Source organism: Bactrocera oleae, chromosome 2 (assembly GCF_042242935.1).
Source record: "Bactrocera oleae isolate idBacOlea1 chromosome 2, idBacOlea1, whole genome shotgun sequence".
Classification (NCBI taxonomy): Eukaryota; Metazoa; Arthropoda; class Insecta; order Diptera; family Tephritidae; genus Bactrocera; species Bactrocera oleae.
The window spans coordinates 59,392,731-59,416,853 of record NC_091536.1 but is presented as its reverse complement, the minus strand read 5'-3'; the positions used below and the strand labels follow the sequence as shown (position 1 = coordinate 59,416,853).

Genomic DNA, 24,123 nt, shown 5'->3' with positions numbered 1-24,123 from the left:
GGGCGCGGGAAAACTTCAACCGTGGTTGGAGCAATACTGTCAGTCAACTTTTGTGTTGCTCAACCCTTTTAGGCGTGTTTGGGTATGAAAAACAAACATTTATTCAAAGGAGTGTTAAGTACACCCGAAAGGTGGAAAACCTGAACGCTGTTAGAATGATAAAATTGTAGAAAAAGCGTTTTCCGAAAACAGCTGAAATGCTTTACGGCAAAAATAACCATGATTGGATACAGCATAAAGCATGATACACTATGATCCGAAACACATGGACAGACTCGGTACTCAATGGAACAAGAAAACCATAAAGTTACTTTAGATTAGCCGTGATAGTCACCAGACGTCAATCCAATAGAGAACGTTTGGGCTTTGATGAAAGCCAAAATAGCAAGAAAACATTTAACGTTAACCAAACACTTCATTCAGCTACTCCTACATACCTGAAGGTCGCTTTCTATGGAATATGCAGAAAATTTAGTTGCAAGTTGCCATCAAAGATACCAGGCTATAATTCACAACCCGGGAGATTGGAGCAAGTATTGAATAAACGTCGGCTATAACAAAGCAATGTATTATAATTTCAAAACTTTCCCAATAAACGCTACCTACGCTTTGAAAAACGAAAACGGGTTTTTTGAACATACTGTACATGCTCAACATATGTATATAAGAAATTTACCGTCTGGGCTGAAAAAAATGTTCGAGAAAATTAGTAAAAGAGCATTGTATGACTGTAAAACTGAAAGACATTGAACGGGCTTAATCTATAACACAGGTAAACAAAATTAAACCTTTTCTTGTTTTATGAAGTTTCTAAACTGTATCTTACTTATTTGACGTCGGTGATTTCAAATCTACCCTCAATTTCTTTCTAGCAGCTCTAGTTTTAGTGATACAGGTATTTCTTGAAATATCGTTACTCGGCTTAATTGAATTAATTTTTAGGGCAAAAACTTACTAAATTTCATAAATAAACCGGTATGTCTACATTAAGAAGAACTTGTCATTTATATATAAATGTTCAGGGTGACTGTCTGTCCGTGCAAGCGATAACTTGAGTAAAAACTGATATATAATATCTTAATGACACTTGGTATTTTCGTTGGCACCTAAGAAGGGTTGATATTACAGATGGACGTAATCGGACCACTTCTACGCCCACAAAACACCATTAAATAAAAACCTCTAAAGAGTCATAACTGTGTACTAAATCAAGATACATAATTATGATTTGGTACAGAGGATCGCAGTGGTGAGAGGCACTTGTGGGCTAACCATTTTTAAAAGTGGGGGTGGCCCCGCCTTCAAAATGGTAAAATGTACATATCTTCCAAACTTCTGAACCTAGCTCAACCAAACCTGCTGAGAAAAAGTCTCTTCGGCATCTCTACATACACTATGAAAATTTATGAAATCAGATAGTAAACACCTTTTCCAAATATCGATTATGTTGAAAATTACTAAAAGTGAGATAACTCACTGAATAAAAGAGCTACAAGCATTAAATTTCACAGCCAGGATGGCAGGAAAGAGCTTTATGGGAGCAGGTGTGAAAATTGGACAATGGGCGCGGCCTCGCCCACTTTTAGATGAAAGTAGTTCCTACATATCAGGAACTACTTGAACAGGTTCGCCTCCACGCGGTACATCTTGGGTAACGCTAAATGACCTGCGGCCTTTTAGACTCCTACGGATTTGACCTTTGCTCGACACGGGCATAGCTTGGATAAAATGGATCGGTTGAACCCTGGGCTGGTTGTCGTGGTATTCTGTCACCTGAGTATACAGGGGTAATACTCTGCAGAAATGGCTGATAGGCACCTTTACCTATGGGGCCGAAATCGCCTTCTGTAAAGGGCCTTCTGTAATGATTCCGGGGTGCTTGGCATACCGTCGCTAGGGGCGGTAAGGCAGGAGGAGTCGGTAGGAATTGGATTCTAAATTCAAAAAGCTTCGATTAGCTCTTCCAACCGCGCTCGACAGGGATTCGATCCTATCTGCGGAGGCGATTGAAGAGCTGGTCGAGGTTTTCAGAAGTGTTAGTAGAATTACTTTTGAAAGATTCTGTCGTCTGAGAACTCAAAAAAATAAAGGGAAACGGAGATCAGATCTTCGAGCAGAAGACTCTCCAACAAAGCCCCCAGAGCCTTCTGCGGCAGTGTAGAGGATTGTCATGAATCCTCACGGTTTAGGCAAATTCTTGCAAAAAATCCTACTCCATTGGGGTATCTGAGAAATGCAGATAGTGGTTGCGCCACGAGCAGCGAGGAGTCGTTGAAGCTACTCCTGGATGTTCATTTTCCGCTGAATCGCTCTGCTGAAGAGGTGCCACTGGGGGAGCTTCAGAAGGGATGTACAGCCTTCTTGAATCTTCTGGGTGAACGTCATCTACCCTTCAAGTCCCCGGGTCCTGATAGCATCATACCGGCACAACTACAGCGAACGGTCACACGTATCTCCCATATACCTTATACAAGATTTTCAAACTTCCTATTATTCTTATACTGATATATGGTACTTGGATATTGGATATACTTTCGTTTAATGTACTAAATATGTGAAATAATATTACACTTTCTTACATGTTCTAACAAACCGCTGAATATGTTTCGAGTTGGCTTAGACCTTGGTCTTAATCTCATAACCTTAATATCATGAATTGCGATCTTCTGGTTGACGCACATCAACTCAATAAATTGAATTTAGCCCCTTTGGTTTAGCTTATGTCAGATATTATATATCTCATTTGCGGATGCTTTTAACATAATTTTCGTCGAATAATTAAAAAATATTTTAAATATAAAGTTTTTCCAACAGCTGAAAATATTTCCCCGGCTTTGATCTTTGCAAGTTGCAAGAGTATGAAATGCTAAAATAGTTTTCCGTTATTTTTTGAACACACTGTAATGTTTCAAAGTGCTACCCTGTATGTAATAAATAAGTCTCGCACCACTTATTTAGACATTATTTTACTTAAACATTTGTTTAACTTTGAATGGATTATTTATCTTCATTTAAATGACCAAAAAGAGAATTAAACATATACCATATATAAAACAGTTGTGGAAATAAAAATAAAAATTGTTTCATAGTAACAATCTATTTGCATGTAAATAACAAGTTCAAGGTCAATTAAAATGGTTCGGATATATATAGCACTGTTGCTTTTCTATTAAGTCTAGTAACATCGTTACAAAAAGTTAAGCCCACTTGTTAAGACGTATAATGGCGAAATTCCTTTTACGATTAACCATATTGCTAGCCGCTGTATTAATAGTGGTCAATTCTCAATCGGCAATTAATACTAGCCCAACCCAAACGAATCCAATTACCGCTCCTGTACGTCCTAATCGTGGCCCAAGGAGAATTATTATACGACGGGGCACTAATTCAGGTAATACCAACACCAACACCAACACCAACAACGGTCGTAGAGTTCGTGTTATTAGAAGAAGAAATAATGGCAATAATGCAGGCACTAACGGAGCCAATAACGGAGGCAATAACGGAGGCAATATCGCTGCCAATCTCGCAGGTGGAAGGGTAAATAACAGAAGGAGAAACAACCAAAATCGAAGGAATGGATCCCAAAGACGTCGAAGAAACAATGGGGGGAATATAGCTAGAAGGATCATCGGTTAAAAATTTAAATCGCTTGAAGTTCTAAATTACAATAACAGTTTTTATTATTTATTAATATAGAATTGACTGTAATAAAGTCGCATCAAACCCACATTTGTTGTTATACCCTGAACAGGGCATATTTAGTTTGCCACGAAGTTTGTATTGTAACACCCAAAGAAACATTGGAGATCATAAAAAATATTTATATAAATGATCGGCAAGATGAGCTGAGTCGATTCAGCCATGTCCGTCTGTCTGTATATACGTGAACTAGTCCTTCAGATTTTGAGATATCGATCTGACATTTTGCATACGTCTTTTTCTCCCTTGCTCATTTGCCAGAACTACCTATATCGGACCACTATGGTAAATAGCTGACATACAAACTGAACTGAACTGTAGTACAAACTGAACGATCAGAATCAAGTTCTTGTAAGGAATCCTGTGTATTTGTGAAGGCTTTTATAACTTCGGTGCAACGATAAACGATGCTTTTTTTTTTTTTAACGTTGTCGGTAAAAAGTTTACTAAATAATGAAAGAGTGCACGATTTGACTCTAAAAGACCTCAGAACCTCAATTTAACGTAATATAGCTTTTATTTATGTGATATTTCTTAAGAATAGAAGGACAAAAGCGATGTTTATCGACTTAATATATACCATATATATCGATTCGTATACACAAATTTAAAACCACATGTACACAGTTCGTTGTGAAAAAAGTTATATCCGTATACAAACCAGCGAACAGATGTATCAATAAGCTAATATTTTGGTAGATGAAGTTTATATAAAAGTTCGCTAATATTAGGCACCTATTAAACATTTTTCTTCATAATTAATTTTCGGGACCCCCAAAAATTTAATCCTCAAACATAAAATCTCCAATATAAAAAAATCTACAAATTCAAAGGAAGTCGAAGCGAAAGACTTATAATGTCATAGGGGGTACAACTGCCTCTTTAACATCAATTTTCTGTAATGTATGGTTCATACTACTATTATGTGTGGATTTTGATTTTGGTGAGTTTGTTTTGAAGGTTTTGAAATTGGGGACTTCAAGCCTAACCCGTAGTTTTCAGCGTCATCAAATTTCGAAACGCTTATACAATAGCTCGAGCCGAAGGGTGAAATTGGCTTAAGAACTTAATTGTAACATTTTTACCGTAGAAAATTTTTAATCCTATAATCAAAGGTAAATTTAAACTATATGTAGTTACCGGTTTATTAATTTTAGTAAAAATACTCGGAGTAAAATATAACCCTTTCTAAAAATCGTAAGTATAATATAGGAACTTACTTGGTCAACTGAACCATAATGGTAGCGTTTAAAAACACCACATCTTGATATTGATATGGCTATTCCGTTATTGTTACGATTAAAGTATGATGTAGTGCTGCTGGTAACTGCAATAAACTAGAATCATCATGATTAGGTATATGAGAGTTAGGATTACTGAAGCGATGTTATCAAGGTTTAGCACTTACTGATATTGTCGGTATAAGGCCAGAAGTAGATACTGAGTTCTTAGTTGCGTATATGTGGGCTTAAAAAGTAATACGATCGTTATAGACATTATACTTGTTCTTATAAAATCCTTGTTATACTCTTGCAATATGTTATTACATAGTGCTTATAATAGTTTTGTTCATCTAACGGTTATTGCCGATTCGATTTTTTTCTATCATCCGTGTTCGCCACAATATAAATAATCAGGATGACGAAGCGAGTTGAAATATGGTTGACTGTCCGTCCGTCCGTCTGTCCGTATGTCTCTGTAAAATGTAACTTGAGTAAAAATTAGGACACATGTTCCTTAGTCAAATCCGGGGGACGAGCTAGGCCACAAAACGCAATTAATCGAAACGTATAAAGTGCCATAACTAAGCCAAAAATTAAGATATAAAACCACTAATAGGTTTTATGTGCATACCTCAAATTTGAACAGAACAAATCCTTTTAATAGCTCTTACGAAAGAACGGTTTTTCTAAATCTACTTAAATAGCGATAAATCGATAACTAAACTCGTCAGAGGCCTCAAATTGTACATCCAGGATGGCACAAGAGAGCTCTATAGGAGCCGGTATCAAAATTGAATATAATATCGAGATTTTCAAACATCCGGTTGACTTTACTCTCTAAATATTGGTGATGGTATGTGAGGTAACTTATTAAAATTCAGAGAGCATCTCTTTCTGTTAGCAATATATAGTAATGCAAAAAAAAGATAAAATGAGGTCAATACTACCCCTATTCCCATGTACCTAGTTAATATAGGATTTTCAAACTTCTGGTTGGCTTTATACCGTATATATCAGTCACATTACGTGAACAAGTTTTCCTAAAAGTTTTAAAATTATATTATTAAAAGTTTAGCGTTGAATGGAGTTGATCTAGACTTTGGTCTAAACCTTATATGTATAGTATAACAAATTTCGATCCTCTGGTTGACGTTTTCCACATCAACTAAATATATTGAATTTAGCCTCTTCGGTTGAGTTTATATCACATAAATCTCATTTGAGGAAGATTTTAATATAATTAGAATTTACGGGTATTAAAATATAGTTATAAAACTATGTGAGTCTACGACCTATAATATAAGTTAACAAGGTACCAAATTAAAAATGAAGTTTTTCGAAATATTTTCATACCCTGAACAGGGTATATTAAGTTTGCCACGAAGTTTTCAACACCCAGAAGTAATCGTCGGAGACCATACCATATATAAAACAGTTGTGGAAATAAAAATAAAAATTGTTTCATAGTAACTATCTATTTGCATGTAAATAACAAATTCAAGGTCAATTAAAATAGTTCGGATATATATAGCACTGTTGCTTTTCTATTAAGTCTAGTAACATCGTTACAAAAAGTTAAGCCCACTACTTAAGACGTATAATGGCGAAATTCCTTCTACGATTAACCATATTGCTAGCCGCTGTATTAATAGTGGTCAATTCTCAATCGGCAATTAATACTAGCCCAACCCAAACGAATCCAATTACCGCTCCTGTACGTCCTAATCGTGGCCCAAGGAGAATTATTATACGACGGGGCACTAATTCAGGTAATACCAACACCAACACCAACACCAACACCAACAACGGTCGTAGAGTTCGTGTTATTAGAAGAAGAAATAATGGAAATAATGCAGGCACTAACGGAGCCAATAACGGAGGCAATAACGGAGGCAATATCGCAGCCAATCTCGCAGGTGGAAGGGTAAATAACAGAAGGAGAAACAACCAAAATCGAAGGAATGGATCCCAAAGACGTCGAAGAAACAATGGGGGGAATATAGCTAGAAGGATCATCGGTTAAAAATTTAAATCGCTTGAAGTTCTAAATTACAATAACAGTTTTTATTATTTATTAATATAGAATTGACTGTAATAAAGTCGCATCAAACCCACATTTGTTGTTATACCCTGAACAGGGCATATTTAGTTTGCCACGAAGTTTGTATTGTAACACCCAAAGAAACATTGGAGATCATAAAAAATATTTATATAAATGATCGGCAAGATGAGCTGAGTCGATTCAGCCATGTCCGTCTGTCTGTATATACGTGAACTAGTCCTTCAGATTTTGAGATATCGATCTGACATTTTGCATACGTCTTTTTCTCCCTTGCTCATTTGCCAGAACTACCTATATCGGACCACTATGGTAAATAGCTGACATACAAACTGAACTGAACTGTAGTACAAACTGAACGATCAGAATCAAGTTCTTGTAAGGAATCCTGTGTATTTGTGAAGGCTTTTATAACTTCGGTGCAACGATAAACGATGCTTTTTTTTTTTTTAACGTTGTCGGTAAAAAGTTTACTAAATAATGAAAGAGTGCACGATTTGACTCTAAAAGACCTCAGAACCTCAATTTAACGTAATATAGCTTTTATTTATGTGATATTTCTTAAGAATAGAAGGACAAAAGCGATGTTTATCGACTTAATATATACCATATATATCGATTCGTATACACAAATTTAAAACCACATGTACACAGTTCGTTGTGAAAAAAGTTATATCCGTATACAAACCAGCGAACAGATGTATCAATAAGCTAATATTTTGGTAGATGAAGTTTATATAAAAGTTCGCTAATATTAGGCACCTATTAAGCATTTTTCTTCATAATTAATTTTCGGGACCCCCAAAAATTTAATCCTCAAACATAAAATCTCCAATATAAAAAAATCTACAAATTCAAAGGAAGTCGAAGCGAAAGACTTATAATAATATTCATACTACTATTATGTGTGGATTTTGATTTTGGTGAGTTTGTTTTGAAGGTTTTGAAATTGGGGACCTCAAGCCTAACCCGTAGTTTTCAGCGTCATCAAATTTCGAAACGCTTATACAATAGCTCGAGCCGAAGGGTGAAATTGGCTTAAGAACTTAATTGTAACATTTTTACGGTAGAAAATTTTTAATCCTATAATCAAAGGTAAATTTAAACTATATGTAGTTACCGGTTTATTAATTTTAGTAAAAATACTCGGAGTAAAATATAACACTTTCTAAAAATCGTAAGTATAATATAGGAACTTACTTGGTCAACTGAACCATAATGGTAGCGTTTAAAAACACCACATCTTGATATTGATATGGCTATTCCGTTATTGTTACGATTAAAGTATGATGTAGTGCTGCTGGTAACTGCAATAAACTAGAATCATCATGATTAGGTATATGAGAGTTAGGATTACTGAAGCGATGTTATCAAGGTTTAGCACTTACTGATATTGTCGGTATAAGGCCAGAAGTAGATACTGAGTTCTTAGTTGCGTATATGTGGGCTTAAAAAGTAATACGATCGTTATAGACATTATACTTGTTCTTATAAAATCCTTGTTATACTCTTGCAATATGTTATTACAGAGTGCTTATAATAGTTTTGTTCATCTAACGGTTATTGCCGATTCGATTTTTTTCTATCATCCGTGTTCGCCACAATATAAATAATCAGGATGACGAAGCGAGTTGAAATATGGTTGACTGTCCGTCCGTCCGTCTGTCCGTATGTCCGTATGTCTCTGTAAAATGTAACTTGAGTAAAAATTAGGACACATGTTCCTTAGTCAAATCCGGGGGACGAGCTAGGCCACAAAACGCAATTAATCGAAAACGTATAAAGTGCCATAACTAAGCCAAAAATTAAGATATAAAACTGTTTATTGTTACAACGGAATCGCATTAATCGCCCCCTAATAGGTTTTATGGCATATCTCAAATTTGAACAGAACAAATCCTTTTAATAGCTCTTACGAAAGTGTGAAAATAGATGAAATCGGATGATACTCTCGCCCACTTTCCATAGAACGGTTTTTTTAAATCTACTTAAATAGCGATAAATCGATAACTAAATTCGTCAGAGGCCTTAAATTTTACATCCAGGATGGCACAAGAGTGCTCTATAGGAACCGGTATCAAAATTGAACAATGGGGCCTAAAATAGATAAAATGGGGTGAAAATTTTTCCTATCTCCATTAAGCTAATATCGAGATTTTCAAAGATCCGGTTGACTTTACTCTCTAAATATTGCTGATGGTATGTGAGGTAACTTATTAAAATTCACAGAGCATCTCTTTTTGTTAGCAATATGTAGTAACGCCAAAAAAAAATAAAATGAGGTCAATACTACCCCTATTCCCATGTACCTACTTAATGTAGGATTTTCAAACTTCTGGTTGGCTTTATACCGTATATATCAGTTACATTACGTGAACAAGTTTTCCTAAAAATTTTAAAACTATATTAAAAGTTTAGCGTTGAATAGTAATTGAGTTGATCTAGACTCTGGTCTAAACCTTATATGTATAATATAACAAATTTCGATCCTCTGGTTGACGTTTTCCACATCAACTAAATATATTGAATTTAGCTTCTTCGGTTGAGTTTATATCACATAAATCTCATTTGAGGAAGATTTTAATATAATTAGAATTTACGGGTATTAAAATATAGGTATAAAACTATGTGAGTCTACGACCTATAATATAAGTTAACAAGGTAACAAATTAAAAATGAAATTTTTCGAAATATTTTCATACCCTGAACAGGGTATATTAAGTTTGCCACGAAGTTTGCAACACCCAGAAGAAATCGTCGGAGACCCTATAAAATATATACATAAATGATCAGCATGATGAGCTGAGTTGATTTAGCCATGTCCGTCTGTCTGCCCGTATGTTAATGAGATATCGTTCTGAAAAGGTTCTTTTCTCCGAAAGAAGCTACTCATTTGTCGGAAGCGCTATATCGGACCACTATAGCATATAGCTGCCATACAAACACATTTTTTATTTGACGTGATATCCTCACGAAATTTGGCGTGGGTTATTGTCTAAGGCAATAATGCAATCTGCAATGTAATGGTTCAGATCAGATCACTATATCATATAGCTGCCTTACAAATTGAACGATCGGAATCAAGTTCTGTGAAGCTTCGGTGCAACCGAAGTTAACGTTTTTTCTTGTTTAAAATAAAGTTTGGTCAACACCCGAAGGTATTTCACGAGCTTTTGTTTTTGGAAGTTGCAAGAGTATGTAATGTTTGGTTACACCCGAACTTAGCCCTTCTTACACACATTTCACATATTGAGCGATCTATAGGGTGTACAAGAATATGCAGCGATAGAAATTTCATTTGTCATAGAAGAAATATATGGATCAACCATTTTAGAAGTGAATCGCCGGATATCAAATCAGCAATGCAAATCATTTGGATAACATTGGTTGGGTAGTTTGCGAGATATCAGTATTTGGTTCATTGACTATGTTTTCAACGATTCTCGTATATAACTAATATAAGATATATGTATATATACGTAATTGTATGTTTCTGGCATCTTTATTTAAGGGTTTATAACACTTTCTGTGCCAAATATGAGTTTTGCAGGTTAATTTATTTCTTAGTTACAGAAGTTTTAGAGTGTTGAACTATAACGGTGTCGTGGGCGTAAAATGGTTCAACTTAATATACATAAACAGCCAATTAAATTATATCAGATGTTATGATTTTTACAGTTATTACAGATGGATAAATATACAGACATCCCGAATTCAATTCGTCTCGTCATTCTGTTCATAATGATATATTATATATGCTATATAATCTAAATATTCAAATTAAGTTTCAATATGAGTAGTTTCTATTTTATAGCGTTTTTTCCTTCTCCTGTAAACTTATGAAAAGCGATGGAACGTTATTCAACATTTTGGTGACGTTATGGAGAATTTATAATCGGAGATATAGTTGAATGAAATCGTTGTACTACAAAAACTATGTTCAACTTTTGAAATTGTATATTACATATTGATTATACAAGAAAAAAGTCAATCAGAGAATCGAAAATCATAATAATAAGGATATACGATTTAGACCAATATACCACATCATGTTAAAGAAAATATGTCTACTGAATTTCATTAATTGTATCACTCATTTTGACCAACATAAACGGCTGAAAGTCGTCGGAAATTCAGAAATCCCTATATACGGCTTATAAGCACCTGAAAAGTCGAAAAAAAGTAATATCCTACAAAAAGGCTTTTTGGGAGTCAGTATCATCTGGTTGAAATTTGTTGAGCACAATTTTTTTTCTGTGAAATTTAATGCTTCAGACGTGTGTAGTAAGTGAGTTATAGCACTTAACTTTTCAAAAAAATTTCAAACTACAGATGCACCCCCACCATTGTGAGTCTTTGCTATGTCACTTCATAGGTTTGGGGGCGTTGTGCGGGCGTGGTAATGGTCCGTTGGCGCCCATCTGCAATATCAACTTTCCTTCCCCCCTTGGGTGCCAAGGAACACGTGTACCAAGTTTCATTAAGATATATCAATTTTTATTCAAATTACTGCTTTCACAGACGAACGGGCGAACAGACAGACAACCGTATTTCAACTCGTCTCGTCATCCTGATCATATTGATATACATTCATAAATAACTCTATATCTACAAAACATTATGCTCTGTTGCCACAGGTCTGTATTTTGTATATAATCTCACCATATATCTGCCTCTTAAGACTCTATTTGAACCTTAAGTTTTTTCATGTATATACATCATGTGTATGGTCACCCGCTTTTTATTATAATATTATATTAAGCCATCGACAAAAATCAATATCCCAATTTTCTAAATGTACTCATATGTTTTCCCATTTGCAGACGTGACTTATCATAAATATGTTCTAACCTGTACCTAATACTCACAACAAAAATATGAACAACGAAAAAGGTTCTCAACGCCGCCAGTATACTTCAAACGTGCACAGTCCACATTCAATATCATTAAGTTACGAAAATGTATTACCAGACATCAGAAGGAAATACAGGAACGTACGATTAAAATACAAGAATTGTGCGTTAGCTACATACTCGAGTTCAATTGCGCTACTGCTTTTAACCACGCTGCAAGTGGTGGTGTGTAACCGACCCCCAAGATTTGCCATCGACGGTGGCCAATCTGAAATCGTTTTACGACTGAAGGAGAGTCCAGAGACTGCAGTAGGTAAGTAACTTAAACGAACAAAACTCGTTATCATTTCATTTATTTCATATACATAGGTTCCCATATATACACGCTGAAGGGCGTAGATCCCGATAACGATCCTTTAGTATTCGGTAAACGCTCGTCGCATGACAGCGATGTAATTCGTATTGAGAATACAGGCGAAAATGAAGCTAATGTCTATTTGGCCAAAGCGTTAGATAGAGAGGTTGGTAGTTCAAAATACTCTTCAACAATAATTTGTGTACATACTAGTATCTCGTAAAAAGTCCTTACTAATTTCTCCCAATTTATCACTGTAGTTACAAGACGAGTACTCTATAGTTTTGACGCTAACAGACAATCGCTACAACGACTATAATTTTGTCACGCAAAGTTTCTTACTATTAGTGGAAGATATTAACGATAATGCACCCATATTTTTACCATATCAAAGCGCCATAGAAATCCCCGAAAGTAGTGTTCCCGGTATTTTAACAACACTAGAAGCAACCGATGAAGATGAGGGTGCTTACGGACAAGTGGTCTACTACCTGCAAGAATTGGATGGCGACAATGATATATTTTCTATATCTACATATCAAGGCAAAGGTGTACTTCGACTAACGGGCGAGTTAGATTACGAGACGAAAAGTTTATACCAATTACGTGTCTTAGCCGTGGATCGAGCTAACCAGGGACCCGTCAATACTGGTACTGCAGCCATTCTCGTCAAAGTGATTGATGTGGGCGATCAACCACCCGAGTTTGTTCAAGTGCAAGCGATAGCGCGCATAGCTGAGAATGTAGATATTGGCACGAGAGTATTGCAAGTACGCGCCATAGATGGTGATCGCGGCATAAACAATCCCATTGTGTATGAATTGGACGCAAATGAGTTCTTTGATATCGATCAACAGACGGGTGTAATCTACACTGCGCAACAGCTAGATCGCGAGGACACTAGGCAGCGAATAAATGGCGCCTATATATTGAAAGTCACTGCGACAGAGGTACCACAAGTGTGTATGAAAGCGATTGTATATGCGTATATATTCCATGATTATTGTCACTTTTTTCAGTTTAAAACGAATGCATCCGACGAGACGATGCAAGTTAGGACAGAAGTTACTGTGATCGTGACAGATATAAACGATGAAATACCAACATTCAGACAACCAATTTACCGCTGTGAAGTTAACGAGAACTCCCAAAGCAATACCCCTTTGAGTTTCATTGACGATGATGTGCAGAATATTGTCGAAGATCACGATATAGGCAATAATGGCACCTTTCGTCTGTTTTTGGATCCACAAAATGACCTCTTCGAAATCGTGCCTGCTGTGGCAGTGAACGAGGCCAACTTTATGGTGCGAGTGAAAAATTCGAAAGCAATCGATTACGAAGAAATTAAGGAAATTAATTTTACACTCTTTGCGAGAGAAATTGATGAGCCAACTAGATGGGGGTATGGATGGCGTCACACTGTTAAATTTTACCATTGTCTATATGAATAATATTTTTGTCAGGTTGGCGCATCTTCAAATTTACATTCGTGATCAAAATGACAACTTTCCGGAATTTACGCAAGCGATATACAACACCACTATTCCGGAAAACAGTGAGTTGGGCACAATCGTTACACGAATCGAAGCAACCGATATCGATTCAGGCGATTTTGGCACTATGGGCATAAGGTTCCTCAACTTACGTGGTGGCATTGCACATTTGTGAGAAATTAATAAATCGGAGAATCAGAATATATGACGACTTGAATATTTTTCTAGGTTACATCTCGATCCGATTACTGGTGTCATTACCATCAAACAGCCTGGAGATTCCGCTTTCGATCGTGAAATCATTTCTATCCACTACCTCACAGTTGAAGCGATTGATAATATAGGAATTGGAAACCGCAACACTGCACAGATTATCATCAATATTGAGGACGTCAACGACAATGCACCGATTTTTGTACAGCGTCACTATGAGGCCAAATTGATGGAAAATAAGGCAGATTTTGAAACACCACTAATTTTGGAGGCACGTGATATTGATCTTAATGGCACTGAGAACAGCCAGATAACTTTTGAAATTGTAGAGGGTCTTTATCGTGCAAATTTTAGTGTTGATCCCGAAAATGGCTTTTTGCGACCTTTGCACGCTTTCGACTACGAAGAACTGCTTGAAAATAGGCGTCGCATACGTGCCGACAATGGTGTGCGTGAGATCGATTTGCTGATTCGTGCACGAGATTCAGGCATTCCTATGCTTTCTACTGTGGTGCCAGTGCTGATTTACATTGAAGATGTTAATGACAATCCACCCATATTTCAAAAAAAATTTTATGCGAAAACGATACCTGAAGACCTTCCGGGTGGTAGTTCCATACTGCAGGTGATGGCAATCGATCGAGATGGTTCTGCACCGAACAATGTGGTGGTGTACCGAATACAAATGGGAGCGAGTGATAAGTTTATCATCAATTCGGAATCTGGGGTGATATCGGTTGCACATGGCGCTAATCTGGATCCGGATTTGTCGGAGCCAAAAAAACACGTGTACACTCTCACCGTCGTAAGTTATTCGAAATTTTCAAATATTTTACAATAATAATCGAGAGATCTTTTTAGCTTGGTTTGGATGGCGGCCTCGGAAATTCTCAACTTATGAATTCCGCCACAGTTAATATAACAATTATGGACGTTAATAACAAACCACCGGTCTTGGGGGACCTACCCACTATACGAGTCCTGGAAAATACTGCCGTGGGTACGCAAATATTTCAAGTTTACGCTGCGGATCTTGATGAATCACCAATAATCCGATATCGCATAAATCGTGGGAATTGCGTGGCGCGTAATGAAGAGGGAACATTTATCAAACTAAGTGATTTTGATTTTGTAAGCGCATTCGACTTGGACCCCATTGAGGGAACACTCAAGGTGATTTCCTAAACCGTTTATAACTAGATTTAATAACGAATAGTATTCCCATTTTTTATTAGGTCCTGAAACTTTTGGATCGCGAAAAAGTCGAGTATCTAAAGCTAGCGATAAACGCTGAAGACCTCGCAGCTATAAAGGGTAAACAAATGGTGGAAGGTAAGTCATAGCCTTTGTCCTTACATAATTCTAAATGTAAAATTCTAAATGCGTAAAATGTATGCTTACAGCCTTCTTAAACATAATCATCGAAGACGAAAATGATAATAATCCGAAGTTTAAGCAGCCCTTCTATCGCAAAACGATTACAGAAAATAGTATTAACGGTGTTTTGATAGCAAATATACTCGCCTACGATAGTGACAAAAACAAAACAATTACATATTCGTTAGAAGGAAATCCCACTTTAAGAAATTTCGTACACATCGATCCGCAGACAGGAGAAATGATCGTCGCTAATAAAATCGACCATGAACAATATCAGTGGTTAAATTTGTCAGTTCGTGCATCAGACTCGGGCATTCCACAACGGACTGCACTAGTCGATGTTTATGTGTCTGTTTTAGATGAAAATGACAATAATCCGTATTTCATTGGGGGATCTAAGAACTATACAATAAGTGAAAATGTAGAAATAGGCGCTCGAATTGGTACTGTACAGGCAAGCGATGCTGATTCAGGCGATTTCGGAAAAATCACCTTTCTCATGGATCGCATAAGTTCACAGGTAAGAGAACTCGAAATGAAACTAAGTATTGGTTTCTTCGCCAGTAGGTACCATTTCGAAACACAAAGCGTGACCGAGACCTTTACCAATCGCTCTTCAAGTCATCAACTAAACAGTCTGACATCTATGTATCTCTCAGCATTGTTAGTTAAATCATTCATATTGGAATTTTGAGCTAATTTTCCTCGAGGTATTGCTCGCCTGTCTTACTTCAGAGCGATTATCATATCCTCTCTCAACCCTCCTAGTTTCGACCATCAAACCAACATCATTTTTCAAAGCTTTTGTCACTCTTTTACTTGACAAAAACCTTTCGCTTCTCTTCACTTTTGAACTCACTAATATATTTTTCTACTGAACTGTGGACTTTTCTCGCCAAAATTAAATCATAGCAGAATGAAATTATTAGAAACAGCGATATGCGATTTTTTGGACACATTGTTTAACCCGAAATTTTCTTTCCTTGGCAATTTAGGGAAAGTTTTCAATTGATGCAGACACTGGTGTGCTGTCTGTTGCCGATAAATTAGACCGCGAAACGAAAGATTTTTATATACTAGTGATAGAAGCATGGGACAACTACCAATTCGGATTCTTAGCGGGAGAAAGTCGTAACGCCTTTAAACAAATTTTGTAAGTTAAAGATCTGGTTTAAAAGCAAGCAATTCTTTTAATTTTCATATATATGCATATACACTTTTTTAAGCATATCCATACTAGATGAAAACGATAATGTGCCCGACGTTTTCTTACCCACAAGCTGTGTGCTTATTACTGAATATCATGAATTAAATGAAAAAATAGCGACTATTCGTGGCAAAGATGCAGATGATCCGAATTCACCGAACGGGCGCTTGCAATTTCAAATAACGAAAGGCAATAAATACGGTTAGTAGAGCATCTGATGGGCACGAATATACAAGACCAACTAACTATCGTTTTTTTAAGATCTTTTTGAATTGCACCAGATCGACGATTGGACTGCAAATATTTACGCACGCACGTCTTTACGAAACAAATTTGGTAATCACACAATCACGATAACCACTCGAGATCTAGGAGTACCCTCGAATATTGTTACCAAAACATTGGACATCTGTATATCAGATTTCAACGATCATCCACCTGTTTTTGTTACACCTTTGCACAACACAACTCTGCGAATATCTGAGAACATTACTGTGGGCACTCAACTGCTGCAAGTGGTGGCCACCGATGAAGATATTGGTATGAATGCATTAGTCCGCTACCGGTTAAAACCCGACCCATTAGGCAGCTACAAAGTATTTGAAATTGATAGTGAAACTGGGCATCTATTTTTGAAGGAAAGTTTGAACCGTCCGAAGCAGAAACTACATGAGGTAAGACATCTTAGTATGGCTTCTGTCAATTAACAAAACAAGGGTCGGATGTTTTTCTTCATTGCGAATACCAAATGATTGCACTATGAGCAGGAAAGAAGACCAGTTAATGATTTCAAAATATATGTGTGTCTTCCCATTGGAAATGAATTCGCATATTGAATATTTGACAGATCCTTTAAGTATAAACAGTTGGGTTCCGCCCACCACCTCATAGCCAATCAATATTGTTAGCATTATATACATATAAGTTGGTGATTCCTTTGCTCTCTCTGCTGTAAGATTTGGCCTGCATCTGGCCTGGACCTTTAAGTTTTTGCTATTAATTATACTTTCCTCTAAATTTCCAGATAAGAATCGAAGCATATGATCAGGGACTTCCCACATCTCTAAGTGCCGACTTAGATTTGACAATATATATAAGGAACGTAAACGAGTATGAACCACAATTTGTAGTGGAAGAAATATACATTAACTTTACAGGTTGGTTATTTACAAAGTATTTTACAATTCATAACTTCATTAAAAACCAATTTTAATCCATATATATTTATAAAGAGCATGCTGATCCTGGATCAGAACGTGTTAAACTACCCGACACAATAGATAAAGACGAAGTAGATGATCTTGACGACCCACCTAGTTTAATTTGTTATTTCATTGAGAAAGGCAATGAACTAGGTTACTTTAAACTTCACCCAGAAACGCACATACTCAGCGTCGTAAAGGAACTTGATCGTGAAGTGATCGCCAACTATTCTCTCTTTGTGAGAGCCACGGAAAATTGTGCAAATGATATAATTCAATCGAATCGTCGTTCAGACAGCTTCATAGGAAACAAAGATCACACGCAAATACAAACGAATTTCGGCCAAAAGCAGGCTGTGTTTTTGCGAAATGGGGAACATTTTAATCGATACAAGCACTCGCGAAATTTGCGCTCAATAATTGACGATCAAACTGAAAACGACGGCTCTTATGAGTTCTCCAGTGAAAATACAAGTAGTAACCTAACTAGTGAAGAGCTTCTATTGTTTGATAGTACCGTGGTGCGCGTACGCGTTCGCGTATTGGACATTAATGACAATCCACCACATTTTCCCACAAAGGTATTCACTGGTGGTATTACCACAAATGCCGATTTCGGGACACAGTTTATGCGTGTGGAAGCTACAGACCCAGATGAAGGAGTGAATGCGAAGATCTCTTACTATATAATTGGTGATATCAGACAAACTTTGTCGGAGGGTTTAGAAAATGTTAAAAAGTCACCATTTCTTGTTGATCGCGAAACGGGTAACGTGCAATTGAATTTCGACCCACAGAAAGGAATGAAAGGTTATTTCGATTTTATGGTGGTAGCAAACGATACCTTAGGCATGAAGGACGTAGCTCATGTATTTATCTATCTACTTAGGGAGGATCAAAAAGTAAAATTTGTTTTTCGACTGCAACCGGATGAGTTGCGATTGAAAATTAACGCTTTCAGAGAGTATGTTCAAATTAATAAAGGGATTTTGTAAAAAAAGTAATCCAATATTTTTTAATCTTTATTCAGTATGCTTAGCAACGTCACTGGGACAATAGTGAACATAGACGAAATTAAAGTGCATGAAAATAAAGATGGCTCTGTTGATAAGACCAAAACTGACCTGTACATGCATTTGGTTGAAAGGGAGGATAATTCAATATACGAAGTGCCTGAAGTGTTAAAGCTAATCGATCTGCGTATCGAATATCTAGATGATCTTTTCAAAGAACTCAATGTGTTGGATACACAGGCAGCGGAAGCTGAGTTGCTTATCGCCAGACCACCGAAGCCCATGTTTGTTTGGTTAATTTTTACTAATTTATTTTTAGCCACTTTATTAGTGGTAACGTTGGCTCTGTGCGCTTCCCAGCGAAAGGGTTATAAGAGGCAACTACGCGCCGCTAAAGTAAATATATTTCGTAAGTTACATTCAAATATATTGTTTGCACACAATAATTTTGTTTAAAATCATATACAAATATACAACGTAGGAAACTCGTCATTGTCACTGCACAACAACACAGAGCCAGCAACACGAGTGCCCAACACGAATAAACACAGCGTTCAAGGCTCAAACCCGATCTGGCTGAAAGGTTACGAAAATGAATGGTTCAGAAATGACGAGAATCTGAGGTAAATATTCAAGTTTCACCAATCATGATTACATACTCTAAGGATTATGGAATTAAGAGTAACTACTCTGGCGACATTTACAGAGTATAATAGTTTTGTTCACCTAGCAGTTGTTTGTATCACCTAAAACTAATGTAGTTATATGTATATATACAAATGATCAAGAAGAAAAAACGAGTTGAAATCTGGGTGACTGTCAGCCCGTCCGTGCAAGCGAAAAACTTCAGTAAAAATTGGGATATCTACAAGAAACTTGCTACATATGTACCTTGGCACCCAAGGGAGGTTGCTAATCAGTCAACTGCCAATCGACCAATTACACAATCTTAATGAAACATTCTGAATATCCTCTTGCCTGTAATGCAAATTGCAATACTTCCGCTTGACTTTATACCTTATATATTGGTTGGATTCTTTTTTTTGGTAATGATATGCCGTTATACCAAAATTTGATCAAATTGGGTCAAAACATTCCCTATCCAGCATATATTCTATACCATATAAGAAAATTGATAATAAGTACCATATATAAAAATTTCAAACTTCCGGTTAGCTTTGAACATATAATATTGGGTATACTATAGTTTAATGCCAAAAATGTGCGATATCGATTCGCGAATTAACCCAGCTCCCATATTCTACACATAATGATTTCCATTAGTTCAGAATTAAATTCGGATTTCCCATTCTTTGGTTGATGTTTTCCTCATATAACCCATATATGTGTTAAATTCAGCTTTGATTGAGTTTATATCATATAAATCTTCGGTTTCTTCGAATAATATATTGTCTTTCACAACATTTTTTAATATAAAGTTTTGCAATGCCTAAAAGTTTTTCCCCGCCTTTCATTTTTTCAAATTACGAGAAGATAAAAGGTTTAGGGCTTAGTCTATAAAATTTGGTGCAATCTAGGAAGGTTAAAAACATAACAAATCAAGATAATGAATGAGACAAGAGATATAAGAAGTGAAATTAAGCAAATTTGTAATTGTCAGTTATCCTTTACAGTCTGAAATACGTAAGACGCCAGTGAATATTTGAGGCAAGATGTAATTTTTGTCTTAATCATTTATACGTGCACACGACCTGCCTTTATAATAAATAAAAAACCTTATAATATATCTAGCGCTCTTAAAAATTGCTTATTGCTTTTTCGGATTATTCATTTTTTTCCTATATCCTTCTTGCAGTCAAGGCGGTGAAGACTCGTTGGACGACAATTTTCTCGCCATTGGCACGCAGGATATTCACGAAACACTGAAAGGCACCGCAAAGCTCTTCAATCATACAAACGACCTCAACCGGCACTTTAATGTTTACAATCAAATTGATAAGTTAACAAATAATGCTCAAATTTTAGCACGTAAGTTAGAGACTACCGAATTATGAGAGGCAACCAATTATGTAATATAACATACAAAAATTGGGAAATTATTTGTAATCTTAATTTATTTTTGTAAATAAAATTGCATCTTGATATGAAAATGTTTCTATTTCAAAGTTTATTTAACAATACAGCTTTTGATTTATTAGAATACCATATAATATTTTGATATATCTAGTTTGTCCAGTTGATTTCCCTGTATATATTGAGATATCTTAAAATAAACTAATTGAGAAGGTATCGATGTGATTGGCTGTCAAAATACAAGAATTTCGCCATTTATTTCACCTTGCCCTTTATATCACCTCTTATCCCTCTTTTTAGATTTTGGAATCTGAGCACCTTACATCTTCTTTAAGCATGCACAATCAATAAGTAGGTGCTCTGCTGTTTCTGGTGTTATGCCTTAGAACTACATACGTTCATAAGTATTACATTATATGTGCAATTGCCATGCTACGAAAGTTTCCCAACTCTTCTTCTGCTTCTGCAAATTGTCGTGGCATGGAATGAACCAATTTGGATGTGTCCTGTTTACTGATTTTACCGCATTCCCCCGTGCTCTATAGGATTAAGATAAAAGAGGAACAACCAATACGTTGGAACCAAAAATCGCTACCAAGTTTCAACTGTTTAACATTTTCCACATGCTGGTTTTCAAAATATTTGAATAATCTGTCATCTTTGCACCGGAAACCGGAACCGTTCTTTGCTGTTGGTCCCCATACTTTACGAGAGGAGCTACGCAATGTGAAAAACACCACTGTCAACAAATGACAGTAGGAGAGTAGGATACAAAACAGTTCAAGAAACAAATCGATCTTCCCAGAGACAAATTAAGGCAGTTTGTGGGATTTTTTATAGGTCACTACAGACTGCGGTGTTATCTGCACAGATTATGGGACTGTTGCACGGATTAATGTCGCTTTTTCTACCAAAGAGCAGAGACACCAGAGCATATACTACTGGATTGTCCCGCAATCGCAAGAAGGAGTCAGGCAATCGGGCAAATTAATCCGGTGAGAGAACACATTACAACCATTAACCCAGGAGCTTTACTAAGCCTCTTTAATATAACTGGGTTAATCGAAGTCTTGTAATAACAGATAAGAGCACAATAGACGACGGTCGCAGTGGATTCCTCAAATTTCAATATAATCTAATCTAAAAATAAGATAATACGTTAACTTTGGTTGTGCCGATGCTATAATACCCTTCACAAATACAAAGGCTCCTTACAAGAACTTGATTCTGATCGTTCAATTTGTATGGCAGCTATATGCTATAGTGATCCGCTCTAAGCAATTTCTTCTGAGATTAGATTGTTGAAATGTGTTGTGAAGATATTACGTCAAATAAAAACGTTTCCCATACAAGTACTTGATTCCGATTGTTCAGATGGTATGTCAGCTTTATGCTATGGTGGTCTGATATCGGCCGTTCCGACAAATGAACAGCTTCTTAGGAAGAGGACTGGTGCAAAATTTCTGATCGATAGCTTAAAAACTGAGGAAATAGTTTGTATATATACAGACAGACGGACATGGCTAAATGAACTCAGCTCATCATGCTAATCATTTATGTATACATTGTATTTAATAAGGTCGCCGACATTTCCTTCTGGGTGTTACAAACATCGTGGCAAATCCCTGTTCAGGGTATAATAAGCGATATATTCTCATTCCATTCTTGACCCTATAAAACCAGCTTGACAACTCCTTCAGCCGCCGTACATTCCCAAACAATTACACTACCTCCTCCATGTTTCACAGTTGTTACAAGATTTTCTTTTTTAGAAGGTTTTACCGCTTTTACGCCGCAAATGCTTGAATTTCTTCTTATACCAAATATGCTTTCATCCGAGAATAGGACCTTTTCCCAAAATTCTGGAGGCTGTTTATATACGTATTTTCAAAATCCATGTTTTTCTTTCAGTTTTTTCAAAAGTTTGCACGACGTTCTGCATAGAAGAAGAGAGAGCTCTTCGTTCTCTTTTGTTTTAAGCGTTAAAAGTCTTTAAAAGTTACCATTTCGAAATATGCAACAAACTATAAAAGAATATGAATGCTAAGTAATTATAAAAGGAAATAGACCAGTTAATTGCATTTATTAAATTTATTCGTAGATATTTTATTTTGACGCATGCACGGAGGCTTTTTTGGTAAGTGTATATATTACGGAGTATACTGTGCCTCTATATACTGCCACCAGTTCCTTAGGACATACTCAGAAGATATATTTGCACACCTTCAGTGCTTTTGTGGCCATGAACACGGATTTCTTGAACACTTAAGCGCATTGATGAAAAATACGATGATAGCTCTGGAGGGATTGATGTTAAGTTTTACATCGTTGTACCATCCTGGTAACCACGCTCACTTCTCTATTCCCAATGTTGGAAAGGCTATTTTTGAAATATACTTAACCCGTTTCCTTCCTCTGTTGCAAATCGCAACGTTACTTTTCTAAAACTTCAATATGCCGTGGGTGTGAGGTATCGCGATAAATTTTTTTATTCGGAAGAAATACCCTTAGGGTTTCACCCCTCCATATCCCAACCACCTACAAAACACACTAGACACATGTTCTTCAGAAAAGGGTTAAGGAGTTTCCTCGAGCAAAAAATGGCATATTTTCAATAATTTTTTTTTTTTCATATGAAAAAATTAAATATATTATTCAAACTTTTTATTTTTCTAAAGATACATATTTTACAAAGAAATGAAATTTTCTAAGGAGAAATATTCAAAACGCAGCCTTTATGACGTTGTTGTTGTTGTAGCGGCCCTAAGTATTATCTAGGAATGCCGCCGAGTTGACAGTCCTTGGAAACCGACCCGCCTTTATGACGTCATTTTCGGCAGTCCCTCGGAAAAAGGGTGACTTCGTGTTGACAGCAGAACTTCTTACAGTACCATCAAAAACAAAACACAAAAAAATACGTGTTCTAATTAAGACCATACACTAGGTATTTAATGAAGGAAGAACAAAAAAATTAAAATTGTATTTTTGGCAGACGTGTTTACAAAAAAATGCAAATGTTGGTGAAAATTTTTCGACGTTTTTATTTTTTTAAATTGTTGTAATGGAAGACCTGTGTAAAATTTCATTAAGATCCGTGGGGTAGTTCTCGAGAAATCTTGACGACCGACTTGGGAAACCAGTTTCGAGAAAAACGCATTTAAAGCTTTTAGTGACTATATAGCTGACATCGAGCGCGCAAATTTTCAAGGCTCTATCTCCAAAACTGTTACTCGTATCAACTTGAGAATTTTGAACAATATTCTAGAGATGTTATAGAATTAAATAATACAAATAAAATAAAAATATCTTTTGTTTTGAACCCCATGTAACTCTTTAAGCAGCCAACATTATCGCATCGATGCGGTCTATTAGTGTCAAAACTGAAT

General features: G+C 36.2%; 1 protein-coding gene across 2 annotated transcripts in view; it reads left to right on the top strand.

Moving 5' to 3' along the window:
* Positions 1-20,814, top strand: part of Cad88C (cadherin 88C) — a 36,694-nt gene extending 15,880 nt beyond the window's left edge. Inside the window, exons 2-18 of one of the 2 annotated variants that reach the window (XM_036378416.2) lie at positions 11,808-12,150; positions 12,207-12,358; positions 12,453-13,142; positions 13,212-13,597; positions 13,659-13,859; positions 13,917-14,706; positions 14,763-15,074; positions 15,137-15,233; positions 15,305-15,801; positions 16,277-16,434; positions 16,508-16,689; positions 16,750-17,162; positions 17,513-17,645; positions 17,721-18,654; positions 18,721-19,112; positions 19,185-19,326; positions 20,520-20,814. In XM_036378416.2, the coding sequence (XP_036234309.2) occupies positions 11,862-12,150; positions 12,207-12,358; positions 12,453-13,142; positions 13,212-13,597; positions 13,659-13,859; positions 13,917-14,706; positions 14,763-15,074; positions 15,137-15,233; positions 15,305-15,801; positions 16,277-16,434; positions 16,508-16,689; positions 16,750-17,162; positions 17,513-17,645; positions 17,721-18,654; positions 18,721-19,112; positions 19,185-19,326; positions 20,520-20,718 (5,967 nt within the window). In that variant the 5' untranslated portion in view covers positions 11,808-11,861 and the 3' untranslated portion in view covers positions 20,719-20,814. Of the gene's footprint in view, positions 1-11,807; positions 12,151-12,206; positions 12,359-12,452; positions 13,152-13,211; positions 13,598-13,658; positions 13,860-13,916; positions 14,707-14,762; positions 15,075-15,136; positions 15,234-15,304; positions 15,802-16,276; positions 16,435-16,507; positions 16,690-16,749; positions 17,163-17,512; positions 17,646-17,720; positions 18,655-18,720; positions 19,113-19,184; positions 19,327-20,519 lie in introns of both variants that reach the window. The other variant, XM_036378415.2, reaches the window with a different exon arrangement.
* Positions 20,815-24,123: the final 3,309 nt, after the last annotated feature.